Genomic DNA, 13,716 nt, shown 5'->3' on the forward strand with positions numbered 1-13,716 from the left:
AAGAGCTCTCGACACAGAACCCAGGACAGATAAACCCCTCAGGAACAATCATGAAAGTAGCGATACCATAAGGGTAGGGGGAGGTGGGGGAGAAAGGGGAGAACCTTTGATCACAATGATCAACATAAAATGCTCCCCCACCATGAACAACAGAAACATACGTGAAGGGAGACAGCAGACAGTGTAAGATATGAAAATAATAATAATTTCTAATTTATCAAGTGGGAGGAGCTGATACTAAGGGCTCAAGTAGAAAGAAAATGTTTTGAAAATGATGATGGCAGCATGTGTTCAAATGTGCTTGACATAATGGATGTATGGATTATTTTAAGAGCTCTGATACCAGTCTATAAATTTTTCTTCAGACTCATGCAGCCATGCAATAATGCCGAATTCAGGAAGATCACAGGCCAGTGGGTGGAAAGTCTTTTGGATCCAGTGGTGATGGAAGCATCTTAGAGGTGGCCTGGTTCTTCATGTGGTTCCTCCAGCTCCAGGGTCCTGACTACCATCAGCTTAGCTCCATGTGGCTTGTCAACAGGGATGTCTCGCAGGGAGTGAGTGTGTGTCCCACCTCCAATGAGCTATTTATCTCCTTAGCGCCTCCAAATGAGGTCATCAAGCTGTGACCTGATTAACAGTCTAAACTCTACCCCTTCACTCTTAATAGTCTCAAATTGACAACAGATTATGTAGCTACCACACCTCAGTTGCCTCCTAAGGAGGGTAATGAGGTAGTCACCTAATCTGGTGTCAATTTGAGAGGATTACGAGTGAAGGGGTGGAATCTAGTCTGTCAATTGGATCATAGCCAATGAGGCTTCTGTGTGGGCATGGTCTTCTCCTGAGAATTCTGGGAAATCTGGTATTTCCTTCTTGGAGGTGGGAGACTCTCTTACACTCCCTGGGAGTCTCCCTGGGAGACATAGCAGCTGACAAGACATGGACCCACCCTGATGCAGAGGCCCTTGCCAGTGCTGAGATGTTTCCAATGCAGAGACCCCTGCCAGCGCTGAGATGTGTCCAATAACACTGGATCCAAAGACGTTCTACCCACTGGCCTGTGATCTTCTACATTTGGCGTCATTGCATGTGTTTCATGAGTCTGAAGAGGACTTTATAGATTGGTATCGGACATATGGGCTAATATCAGACTTACGGATTTGATCTGGACGGGGCTTGGATGTTTTCTCAATGTTCAATTGCTCTTGTATATAAATCTCTTTCTTATACACATATGAGTATCCATGGATTTGTTTCTCTAGTCTACCCAGACTAACACAGGTAACAACTGAAAAAGCCATCCTTCCCTTTGCACTGCATCTTTGGGTGAAGAGATGAGTTTAAAGGGCATCTTCTGTTCATCCTAAATATGTCATCTGGGAATAGCAATTCTTTCTCTTCCCTGCTTTGTCATGACCTGGTCTTCCAACCCACAGAGTCGGCATTCCCTAGAGGAGCAAAACCAGCAGTGAAGTGTGTGTATATCTATCTATCTATATCTATCTATCTATCTATCTATCTATCTATCTATCTATCTATCTATCTATCTATATTGAGACAGAGAGAGAGCAATTTACTTCAAGGAAACAGCTTGGTCGGGAATTGTGAGAAAGTGACTCAAATAGTTGTGGGGGCTGGCAACTCCCAAATCTGTGTGTTAGGCATTATGCTGCCAGAGTCAGCTGGCTCATGTGTTGGCAGAGGCTGAAGAACTCTAAACCTGCATGTCAGGCAGCAGGCCAAAAACTTCTGTAGGTTTCCGTCCAGAGGCCAGGCAATAAGAGTCAGGCATAACCAAGAAAGAGCAAGCTTTTCTAGGATGTCCATTTATTTCCTGGAGACAGGCCACACCCTCCTCTCAACTGATTGGCTGCTCACTTCATGGCAAAATAACATAGTGTCCGTCTGCCCAACCACTGAGAATTATACTCTAGCCAATGTGCATGCAACCTAGCTCATGACCAGAAAAGAAAGGGCTGAGTACAGTTAATTAAATGACTTTGAATTAAAGCTTTGACGCAACGAATGCTCTTAAAAGCCTGGGATGGAAAGCAGTGTTTGCATGGGAGGAGGATTATGGAGGACAAACACTACTTGATTCTATTCTTGGCTGTGTGTTTGTGTTAGAGTTGAGGGGGCAGAGGCACTAACCTACAGAGAAGAATAAATGAAAAACTCTGAAGAAGTTGGTTCTGAAAAACAATTGGTCAATCCCACTCTTCTCTCACTGGGACATGGGAGACGGTCATTGGCAGTGAAGCCAATGAGAGTAGGGTATCCCTGTTGAAGGCTTCTTGCCCTTTGTCCACTCTAACGCTGCTGTGGTCTTCATTGCTCTGCCTCTGCAGATTGCACGGAAGGGTCAAAAGAGGTATGACCTGGGGCAGGACTGACAGACTATAACCTGTCACTGTCCCCCTTCCCCCTGAGATTGTGTGGCTTTGTCACATCAGGCATGGTTTTACCAGCCACTCCTTGCAGGCTTGTGGCTGAGAGGTTTTGCCTTCTCCGTGCTGGGCTGCCTCTTCCATGTCCAGAGGCCACGGATGCACTGGGGAGAGTGGTCCTGTGGAAGACACTGCTCCCAGCCCACACCTCCACTTCAGGATCCTCATTTGTTTCTGCATTTTCCCCCCTTTTCTTTTCTAGTTCCTTCTGCTCCAGTGATAAACCCACAGGCCCCAAACTCAGCTACAGGTTCCTCTGTCCGCGTGTGCTGGAGCTTATACTCTGATGATACTGTGGAGAGCTACCAGCTGGCCTACCGGCCAGTGCAAGACAACTCACCCCGAGAGGACCAGGCAGGTGAGGCTCCGCCAGGAGCACGCTCCCACTCACAGCCTTGCTGGCTGTGGGAAAGATGGAGGTGGGCTGGACTGCGGCTGTGTCATCTGGGAATCCTGAGGAGTTCCTTTTGTCCAGAGGGTGGGGTGCAGGCAAACAGAGAAGCAGAACTAGAAGGGACTAGAAGGCGAGTTGGGTATTGACTGGGGAGGACCACAAGGCCAGGCAAAAGGCTCTGCAGAGCAGCGGTTCTCAACCTGTGGGTCATGACCCCTTTAGGGGTCAAACGACCCTTTCACAGGGGTTGCCTAAGACCATCGGAAAGCACATATCTCCGATGGTCTTAGGAACTGAGACACTGCTCCTCTATCCCTCTTCAGGCAGGTCCGTCCACATGCAGATACACCCACATATGAGTACCCGGCCTGAAGACTGTTACCCATGCTACGCCATGCTTCAAGACAAAATTTCATTTGTTTGTACTTAGAAATAAATATTTCACAATATATAATTACATATTGTTTTGTGATGAATCACTATGCTTTAATCATGTTCAATTTGTAACAATGAAAATACATCCTGCATTTCAGATATTTACATTATGATTCATAACAGTAGCAAAGTAGCAGTGATGAAGTAGCAACAAAAATAATATTATGGTTGGGGATCAGCACAACATGAGGGACTGTGTGAAAGGGTCGCGGCCTGAGGAGGTGGAGCAGCACTGCTGTAGAGTATCTAAGGGTGTCACATGGAGTATCACAGTGCATGGCATGCAAGAAGGACCGGGGACACCCCTTGCTCAGAAGGCCCAGCGGGAGTGGTCCCTGGCTGAGTTCCAGCAGTCCCAATACTATCTTTTCAGAGCAAGCCTATGTTCCAGGAGAAAGGATATGTCTGAGCTGCAGACTCTCATGAAAGGTGAGAGGACTTCTGCTGCCTTAAAGAGGGGGTGATGACCAGCTGTCACAGTCTCAGATGGCACCAGCTCCTGGGAATGGCCCCCAGTCACCATGTCAGGCAGCCATGGTCCATCGTCTTCCCACAGCACAGGACTGGCTGCTGTGGCTATAAAGGCTGGAGTAAACCTCCACAACCCAAGAATCAAGAAGCCAGGCTGCTGTTGAGAAGGGAGGGTCTGATAACACCAGAGCCCCAGCTGAGCATCTGCAGGGGCCAGAGAATAAAGGCAGCCTGATGGACCTGTGCTGTGTACATGGAGTTGGGACAGGACTACTGGGAAAAGACCGAGAGCTCTCCATTTCCATAGAGGAGGCAGCTGAGACCCTGAGAGAGGTGAACTGTGCAGAGGGACATAGTGACTTAGGGTAGACTCTGCAGGGTCCCTGCCCAGAGCTCTGCTCAGGATCCTCAGCTGTGCAGGCAGCATGCTGAATGCCAGAAGGTGAGGACAGAGTGTCTTCTCAGGTTCAGGAAGAACGGGGATCCTTGAAGAAAAATGCAGAGTAAGGTAAAGCCATGATGAGGGATGGGGATGGGAGCAGTGCAGGTGGGTGATCAGAATGAGGAGTAAAGGAAACCTGGGAGGTGGGGAGTTTTGAAAAGGGAAGTCGAGGACCAGGAAATCAGACCTGGTTTATCACAGGATCCCTGGTGCTGTAGTGGTTACACATTTGGTCAGCAGTTTGAAACTACCAGCAGCTCTGAGGCAGAAAGACGAAGCTTTCTAGTGCTGTAAAGAGTTCCCGTCTTATAAACCAGAGGGACAGTTCTATTCTGTCTTATAGGGCCACTGTGAGTCGGAATCAGCTCACTGGCAGTGAGTTTGGTTTTTTGTTAGTTTTTTTGCTGTGAATCAACCCTATTGGCACCTCTGTAGACACACTGAAGCTGCTGCACCGGGTCTGTAGCCTGGCAATCCATGAAGACCGTCGATATTAAGGAACTGATATCAGAGGATGGGGTAATGCACTATTATGCCCTGTCAAGAGTCTAGGTGGTTTGCAGATGTATCAGTTAGCTTTTGCTGCATTACAGTAATAGTCTACATAGCCATATCCTCTAAGCATACAATATATGGCTTAAAAGGGCACACATTTATTTGGTACATTTCTGTGTGCTGGCTAGATAGTTTAGAGGGACTGGGTCCCCTTGGCTAGTGCTGGATACCTAGGATGGCCATACATAGATAGCTGGGATGGTTAGGGCAACTTGGGCAACTGAGGCTGGCTTGGTCTTTTTCACATGGTAAAGCAACGGCAATAGCAACACCAGTCGCCATTAAGTCTGACTCATGGTGACCTCGTGCATGTCAGAATAGAACTATGTTCCACTGAGTATTCAGTGATTGATTGTTAGGTCTTCCTTCAGGGCGCCTCTGGGCGGCTTGAACCGCTAACCTTTTGGTTCATAGCCAAGTGCTTCACGGTTTGTAGCACACAGGTGGCCCTGTTGCCATAGTGGTGGAAAAGTTCTCAGCAGCAAGAGGACCAGTCCCTATGTGCTAACCCTTTCCAAGTCTCTGCTTGCAGCGTGCTCTCTGGTGTCCCATTGGCTAAAGTGAGTCACCTGACTAGGCCTTGCCCAAGGTGCTAGCTGGACAGTCACCTGCAGAGAGGCGCGCACACAGGAATGGGAGGGACGTGGGGCCAGCTTTGTAAATCCCAACAGAGGAATCCCCAAAATGAACTTGAGACCCCTCTGTCCAATTTTAGGATTGAATTCCTATCTTTATTTCCTTTTCTTTTTCAGAGTTTACATTGACTGCCAAAGAAACATACTGCTCAGTAACAAACCTTGCCCCAAATACCCAGTATGAATTTTGGGTTACAGCTCGGAACAGGGCTGGCACCAGCCCCGCCAGTGAGTGTGCAGTGTACATGACAGGTAAGGTGGCCACTTGTTTTCTGGAGCAAGGCCTTCATCACAGGGGGACAGGAGTCACCAGAGTTTACACATGGCAGGGGTCTTTAATTCATTTGGAAGGGCAGAAAGAACAATTTTTTAAAATTTCATTTAAGAAAACAAATCTGATGCCTGTGGTATTCATTTTCTAGTGTTACTATAATACAAATGTCATGGGGGGTGGGGGCCGGGGCTTTAAGGAACAGAAATTTATTTTCTCCAAGTTCTAGAGTCTGGAAGCCCATCAGTGTCTCAGCCATGTTGATTCCTCCTTTGTCAGTAGCCCTGGGTGTTCCCAGGTTCCTTGGTCATTCTCACCTGCCACCTGCCTTTCCCCAAGCAGGCATGCGCTTCTCTGTCTTACCTACTCATTGTATAATTCAGAAGTGATTAGATTTAGAGCCCATTAATGTAACAAAAACCATGTTTCCAAACAGTATATAACAGGGGTTAAGATTCCAACATCTATTTGAGGGCATAGTTCAGTCTATTACACCTGGCCTGGGAGAGACATTTTCTCATGGTTGGTCTCAAAATATCAACAACTTGAGGTCATACTTCCATTTGAACCTTGCAACCAGTCTCCAAAGCGCCTGGGATGCACAGTGGTGCAGTGCTCCACTGCTAACTGATGGCTTGAGCTGGCTGGATCTATTGTCACCTCGGATGCAACGTGTGACAGACAAGCCTGCTTCATAACGATTACCCTGACGAAGAGTCCATTCCAGCTCACAGCGACTCTGTAAGATGGAGCAGGATTGCTCCGTAGGGTTTCCAAGACTGAAATCTCTACAGGAGCAGACAGCCTCCTCTTTCTTCCCCAGAGCAGCTGGTGGGCTTGAGCCACTGACCTGACGGCCAACCTAATAAGGCCCAACTCAAAACACCACCAGGGTTCCTACTCTGACCTATTGCAGGGGTGCCATGAGTGGGAACGGACTCCACATCCCACAACAGCAGCCTCTCTGCTCCAGGAGCTTCTGAAAGGTGGCCCCTGGCTTGCTTTTTCTTGCTCCGATTCTCTGCCACGGGGCGGAGGAGGGCATTGTGATGTTTGTCCTTAGCTTTGAACAAAATGCCACATGCATGCAGAGCGCTGCTCACCTCCCCCTCTCTCGCCTGCAGCGCCTTCTCCCCCCATCATAAAAACCATGGCAATAAGGAGCTGCGAAGAGGCGGCGCTGATTTCCTGGGACTCCGGGAACCTGAACCCTGTGGACTCTTACACGGTGGAGCTGACCCAAGCAGAAACGCCAGAAGCCTCGGGGGTCACCGAGTGAGTCACAAGGGCGTGCCTGTTGGGCGTCAGAGGCTCCAGACACCTGATACAGTACCGGGACTTAGGAAATGTCTGGAGTTTAGTAGGACACAGCCCTCGTTTTAGGTTACTGAGTTTTTGAGAAAGGAGCCCTGGTAGTGCCGTGTTTAAATGCTCAACTACTAACCAGAAGGGTGACCACTGAAACCTACCAACTGCTTACTCTGCAGGAGAAAACTGGGGCTGTCTGCTTCCCTAAAGAAGCCAAATTCACTGCCATCGAGTGAATTCTGACTCATAGCGACCATATAGGACAGAACTGCCCTTGTGAACTGCCAAGACCGTAAATCTTTCCCAGAGCAGAAAGCCCTGCATTTCTCCCCCAGGGCGGCTGGTGGTTTCAAACGACGGACCTTGTAGTTAGCAGCCTAGTGCATAACCACTAGCCACCAGGGTACTCCATAGAATGACAGCCTTGGAAACCCTGCGGAGTAGTTCTGCTACGGGACAGACGCACCAGTAGAGGGGTTGGTTTGGAGTTAGTTTTTGCAAGTAGCCACAATGCTTTTCTTGAAGGTGAATGAAGATGAACGAATGAATAAAAGGTTAAACCTCAGCTTTGCTTATTTATTTAATCCCAACTGAAGTTTACCATTCATTCATTCATTCATTCACTCAACAAGTATCAAGTGCCTCCATGGTGCCAGGTCCTGGGCAGCCACTGGTGAACCACACGGACCAATTCCCTGTCCTTGTGGAGTTGACAGCCCTGGGGAAAATGAGACAAAAAACAACAACAAATACATAAATGCTGAAGACTCCTCTTTCCCACCAAACTGAAATTGTTGGCAACCCCCAAAATATCACCTGGGGCAATTCTGGGTGCACAGCCTGGGTAAGAACCCAGAGTGGTGCAGGTAGTTCACATTCGGCTGATAACGGAAACATTTGTGGTTTGAACCCACCCACTGGGGCCACAGAAGACAGACTTGGTGATCCCATAGATCTACCCTATAACATATAGGGTCGCCATGAGTCAGTCTACTCCCTGTCAACAGGTTTTCATAGAACCGTTTAAAGTCTCCCCAAGAGTTGGAGGCCAAGGGATTGACATCATTGGCCTTTTTCAAATGGGCCCTTTCTGCTCTGATCAGAGTCACTTATTCGTAGGCATGGACTGGGGGCCTGGCGTGGTCTCTTCACTGGACTCCAACCCTGCCCTCAGAGAGCTTTTGATCCTAACAGATAGATGGAGCTGCACTAGATTCTACAGCATGCAGGCCTCCTCTGACCACCATCAAAACACATTAAGTGCTGGAAGAACTAGGATGGGAGCCTGGAAGGAGAGGCAGCACAATCATAAGTAACCAGAAAGGGAGACAAGTGGGAGGGAACAGAAGGCTACACTCTTGGCCGTGCTACTGTGGGTCAGAGGGTAGGGACATGAAAGTGAGCTGAATATTCCAGTTTCAAAAGAGTTTCCCAGAGCTTGAGTCCAAAGGCCCAGGGCCCCCAACCCCATGGTGATTGCGGCTCTGCTTCCTCACACAGGTCTGTTGTGGGCATCCCGACCTGCGAGGCCCTGATACAGCTGCAGCCCAGGCAGACCTACACACTCTACGTGAGAGCCCTCAATGTGGGCGGGCCCAGCGCCAGGAGCAAGCCTGCCACCATCCATACCACAGGTCTGTGCCCTTGACCACACAGCCAGGGCTGCTCCAGTTCTAGTGGAAATAGATGAGAGGATATAGGCACAGAGCAAGGAAGGCTGGACGGAGGAGCTCAGGGGACATCAAGATCCTGTGGTCCCATCCCACAGATGGGGAGAATGAAGGTGCAAGACACAAAGCAAGTTGGTGGCTGAACAAGTAGTAGAACCTGAGGCTCGTTGGCCCCAAACTATTGTGTTTCTTTCTCTACACCCCTCAAGTAGATTAGACTTGTCACACTAGACTTGGATGGCCCTGTCACGTCATATGAACACCACCCCTGAGAAGAAGCCTCTATGAAAGTCCCAGGAAGAGTCATTGGCCTTGACTCACCTCCTAGTTCTGGCTGTCAACCCAAGCATCTCCCTACCCAAAGACCTAACGTAAATTTGTCTAGTCCCAGCAGAAGCCCCTGGGTGTCGCAAAGGGTTAAGCACTCAACTACTAACCAAAAGGTTGGCGCTTCAGGCCCACCCAGCAGACAGGCCTGGTGATCTGCTTCTGAAAGGTTCAGCCTTGCAAACCCCGTGGAGCAGAGCACTATGAATCAGCTAGATGACAAGTGGTGTGGGTTAGTGGGTGTCCACATCCCCAGTTTCAGCTTGTCACTGGCTATCACCACGCCACAGAACTGTCACGTCTCCTGTGTCAGTGATGAGTTAGCAGACAGGGCCGGCGACATTCCACCTGTTTCCCATTCTTCCAGAGCTGTTGTGTCTCCAGGTTCTGAGCTTCACCAGGACTCATTACAGAGAGCCAGTGCTGCCCACGCCCCGCAGAGCAAGGCCAGCTCAGGCCAACTGGGTGAGAAGCAGAAGCAGCGAGGCTGGCCCTGGACAAAGGGGACAAAAGCCTCTTGCCTGGGATCTCTCACTAAGGAAATTGTGTCACTTGTCTTCTAATGCCAGGAAGCTGACCGGAGAGTGACCTATTACCTCCCCTTCACAGTTAGAGGACCCTAATGAAATGGCCACGGAAGGTGCCAGAGCTGGTAGGGGTTAGTGCCAGGATTGGCTGGCACCTCTAATTTCCTGTGCTGACTTGGTGGGTTGAAATGTCAAACTCAGTACGAGAGGACACAGAGAAAGAGGTCCATACAGCCAGCTCTTGATTACCAGGCCCTCTGTTTGTTCAGATAGTTTAAGTATATTTATGAAAAGAACATGAATCAACGTGAATTCAGCACTCAAACGGTTCTTGTTTGGGACTAGCGAACAGGCAGTGACGGAAGGCCAGTTTCAAGGTGGGAATGTTCCTCGCCCTTGCTAGCCAGCTCGACAGTGAACCAAACGTCCAGTGGCGCCAAGCTGTGAAAACAGTTGTGAGTGGTTTGATGGCAATGCTGTGAACTATCGATTGAGAAGTGAGAAGATGGGGGGCGCCCATTCTGGAACTAGAGACGGGCCTGGCTGCAGTCCCTCAAAGAGTTCTTCTGTCAGAAGATGGCACCCCCGCTGGCGGCGCAGGCAGTAAACGCTGAGCTGCTGGCTCGAGCACAACCTGGGGAACTCAGGCTGATCTACTCTGCCCGGTAGGGTCCCAGTCAGAACCAACTCATCAGCTGGGAGGGGTGTTCTTGTGGGGGAGCCCTAGTGGAGTAGTGGTTAGGTGTTGAGCAGCTAACTGCAAGGTCAGCAGTCTGAAACTACCAGCCGCTCTGTGAGAGAAAGATGGAGGTGTCTACTACAGCTAGTCTCTCAGAAACCCCCCTGGGTGGCTCTACCCTGTCCTATAGGGTGGCAGTGAGATAGTTCCATTCCTTTGCTCAGCCCCATTGCCCTTAGTGGAAGTTGAATTTTGCTAATCCCCGTCAAATGGATAATGAAGAATTCCTTTGGTTTCGAGTGCCCTTTTCCAGTAGCAGGCAGGTTCGAGTCTGGGCTGTGCACCACATCAATAGCCTACAACATTTAAGACCACTACTGGAGTCAGAGGAACTTGAGGCCCAAATTTGAGTCCTTTGAATTAGCCAGCTAATTCTGTAACCACCCTCTCTGCCTCGGTTTCCTCATCTACCAAATGGAAATCATGTTTCCAGGGGTAATTGGGGAGATGGAGTGATATAAGACTGGCAAACTGTTTAGCATAATACAGCTCGCACCCCTGCCCAAACCCAAACTCACTGCCGTGAAGGCCGAGATTCCGAGGGCAGGGTAGACCTGCCCCATGGGGTGTCCGAGGCTGCAATCATTCTGGAAGCAGCATGCTGCATGGTTCTTCCCAACCACTGCATACCCCAGCCCTCATCGCACAGTATGGCCACCTGCCTTCTCCACTTCTGCCAACTGTCCTTATTAGGAGGCCTGGTGGCGTGGGGGGCTACAGGTTGCACTGCTAACTGCAAAAGCCGCAGTGTGAATCTGAAGGAGAAAGACAGGCTTTCGGCCCCCATAGAGTCACGGCCTGGGAAACCCAAAGGGGCAGTTCAACTGGGCCCTATAGCGTCACTAGGAGTTGGAATCGACTCGGTGGTCGTGGGTTTGGGCCTCACTGTTAGTGTGGTTATTCTTATGCACAGCTCAGGTTTATGAGGCTCATACAGGAAGATCAACCAGCAAGGGGCACTTAAGCCCTTCCCCCACAGGAAGCAGTGCAACGATTGGCTGGCTGTCTGCTGTGTGTTCCCTCCCCGCACAGGTAGCTACTTCCACCTAAACAAGGACACCTGCCATCCCTGGCTGACCATTTCTGAAGATGGGTTTACAGTCATCCGGAGTGAAAGGAAAACAACAGCAAGGGAGCCACTACCCAGGTGCTGTATTAACTGCGCGCGCGCGCGCGCGCGCACACACACACACACACACACACACACAGTGTTTCTCAAATACACACTTGGTCAGGTTACCAAAGACAGATAAAGGGAACAAGGAATCCTCAAAATGAATAAGGAGATAGGGGATTGGGGAACAAGGGACATGAGAGGGGGCATGAGACGACATCGGGTGGGTGCAGACAGAAGGGGTATGTTGTGACCTCTCTGGAGGATAAGTCCTGGGCTGCCAGAACTGCGGGGTTCATCATGACGTGATGGGTTTGGGATCCTGCTGTCAAGTTTGTGGAAGAACAGAGATGATAACATGTATTTAATGAGTGCCTACTATCAAATATATATCTATAACCTTTACAACTAGACGAACAATGCATTTTTTAATGGGCAAAGGATTTGGACAGATATGTCACCAAAGAGGATGTTGAACAAGCAAGTGAAGAGTTGCTCAGTGTCGTTGCTAGGTGCCGTCAAGTCTGTTCTGACTCAGTGACCGTAGGTCCAACAGAACAAGATACTCCCAGTCCTGCGCCAGCCTTAAACCCATTGCTGCCACCACTGTGTCCATCCATCTTGCTAAGGGCCTGCCTCTTTTCTGTTGACCTTCTCCTTCACCAAGCTTGATGTCCCTCTTGATAACATGCTCAAAGTACATGAGATGAAGTCTCGCCATCCTTGCTTCTAAGCAGCTTTCTCACTATACTTCTCCCAGTTCAAATTATTTGCTCTCCTGACAGCCCATGATATATTCAATATCCTTTACTAATATCATAGCTCAAAGGCACCAATTCTTATCCAGTCTTCCTGATTCACTGTTCCGCTTTCAAACGCATATGAGGCTTTTGAAAATATCATGGCTTGGAACAGATGCACCATAGTCCTCCTCAGAGAGCAGATTTTGTTTGTTTTTAACACTTCAAAGAGAGCTTTTGAGGAGATTTTCCCAATGTAATAATCATTTGATTTCTTAACTACTCATTTCATGGGCACTGATTGTGTTCCAAGTAAAGGAAATCCTTAACAACTTCATTTTTTTCTCCATTTTGTTGCTCATTGGGCCAGTTACGAGGATCTCTGCCTTCTCTGCATTGCGGTGTAATCCACACTGAAGGCTGTAGTCTTTCATCTCCATCAGTAACTGCTCCAAGCGTCCTTCACTTTCAGCAAGCAGAGTTGTGTCATCTGCATTTCACAGGGTATTCACAAGTCTTTGTTTGTTTGGTGTGTTAGGCTAGAGAAACAAATCTAGTGACACTCACATACATATAAAAATAGTTCGCTTTCTTGTATAACAATGGGCTTTATATGAAAGCGTAATTGTATAATAAGAAAACACCCCAGCCTAGTCCAAATCAAGTCTATAAGTCTGATATTAGCCCATAAGTTCGATACTAGTCCATAAATCTCTCTTCCGACTCACATGCAATGACACAGAATTCAGGAAGATCGCAGCCAGTGGGTGAAAAGTCCTGTGAATCCAATGGCAGTGGAAACATCACAGGGCCGGCTCAGGTTTCCACGTGGCGCGATGTGTCTTGTCAACAAGGTGAAGCAGCAGCAAGGGAGAAAGGTCCCGAATGCTCATGAGAAGGCCACGCTCACCTGACTGACAGGCTGGACTCCGCCCCACACTTATTTATCAAGCGGACATGAAATTACGCAGTGACCACAGACCACCCCAGTCAACCTGACACCTTTACAACACTTTTTAGCCATATATAATTTTTTATTATTATTAAACGAACATTTTATATTTGTACATATGTCACCATCATTATTTTCTAAACATTTACTTTCTATCTAAGCCCTTGATATCAGCTCCTTTTTTCCCTCCCTGCCCCCCTCATGACCCTTGATAAATTATAAATTATTATTTTCAGATCTTACACCGACCACTGTGTCCTTTCCCCCATGGTTTCTGTTGTTCGTCACCCTGGGGCAGGTGTGTGTGTGTGTGTGTGTGTGTGTATAACTATGTTGATCATTGCAATCGGTTCCCCCTTTCTCCCCATCTTCCCCCTACCCTCCTGGTATCACTACTCCCATTCCTGTTCCTGGATTCTGTCTATCGTGAGCTCTTATTTCTTACCTGTACCTGTGTACATGCTCCGGTCTAGCCCTCAGTGAAAGGCAGAAGTGGGGTCATGATGGTGGGGGCTGAGGAAGCCTCAAGGAACCGGAGGAATAGTGTGTGTTTCATCGGTGCTATACTGCATCCTGGTTGACTCATTCCTTCCTTGTGACGCTTCTGTGAGGGGATGTCCCATTGTCTACAGATGGGTTTAGGGTCTTGCTCCAAGCCCCCTCCCTCTCAACAATGTTTTTCTCAT

The 13,716-nt window shown here is 48.7% G+C and overlaps 1 protein-coding gene across 1 annotated transcript in view; it reads left to right on the forward strand.

The window, feature by feature from the left end:
* Positions 1 to 13,716, forward strand: part of FSD2 (fibronectin type III and SPRY domain containing 2) — a 36,270-nt gene that overhangs the window by 13,376 nt on the left and 9,178 nt on the right. The window contains exons 6-10 of the mRNA XM_045286321.1: positions 2,653 to 2,808; positions 5,500 to 5,634; positions 6,778 to 6,928; positions 8,462 to 8,595; positions 11,257 to 11,371. Coding sequence (XP_045142256.1) covers positions 2,653 to 2,808; positions 5,500 to 5,634; positions 6,778 to 6,928; positions 8,462 to 8,595; positions 11,257 to 11,371 — 691 coding nt within the window. The remainder of the gene's footprint in view (positions 1 to 2,652; positions 2,809 to 5,499; positions 5,635 to 6,777; positions 6,929 to 8,461; positions 8,596 to 11,256; positions 11,372 to 13,716) is intronic.

The sequence above is a fragment of the Echinops telfairi genome, unplaced genomic scaffold, assembly GCF_000313985.2.
Source record: "Echinops telfairi isolate 266 unplaced genomic scaffold, ASM31398v2 ScPeMD7_7;HRSCAF=31, whole genome shotgun sequence".
Classification (NCBI taxonomy): domain Eukaryota; kingdom Metazoa; phylum Chordata; class Mammalia; order Afrosoricida; family Tenrecidae; genus Echinops; species Echinops telfairi.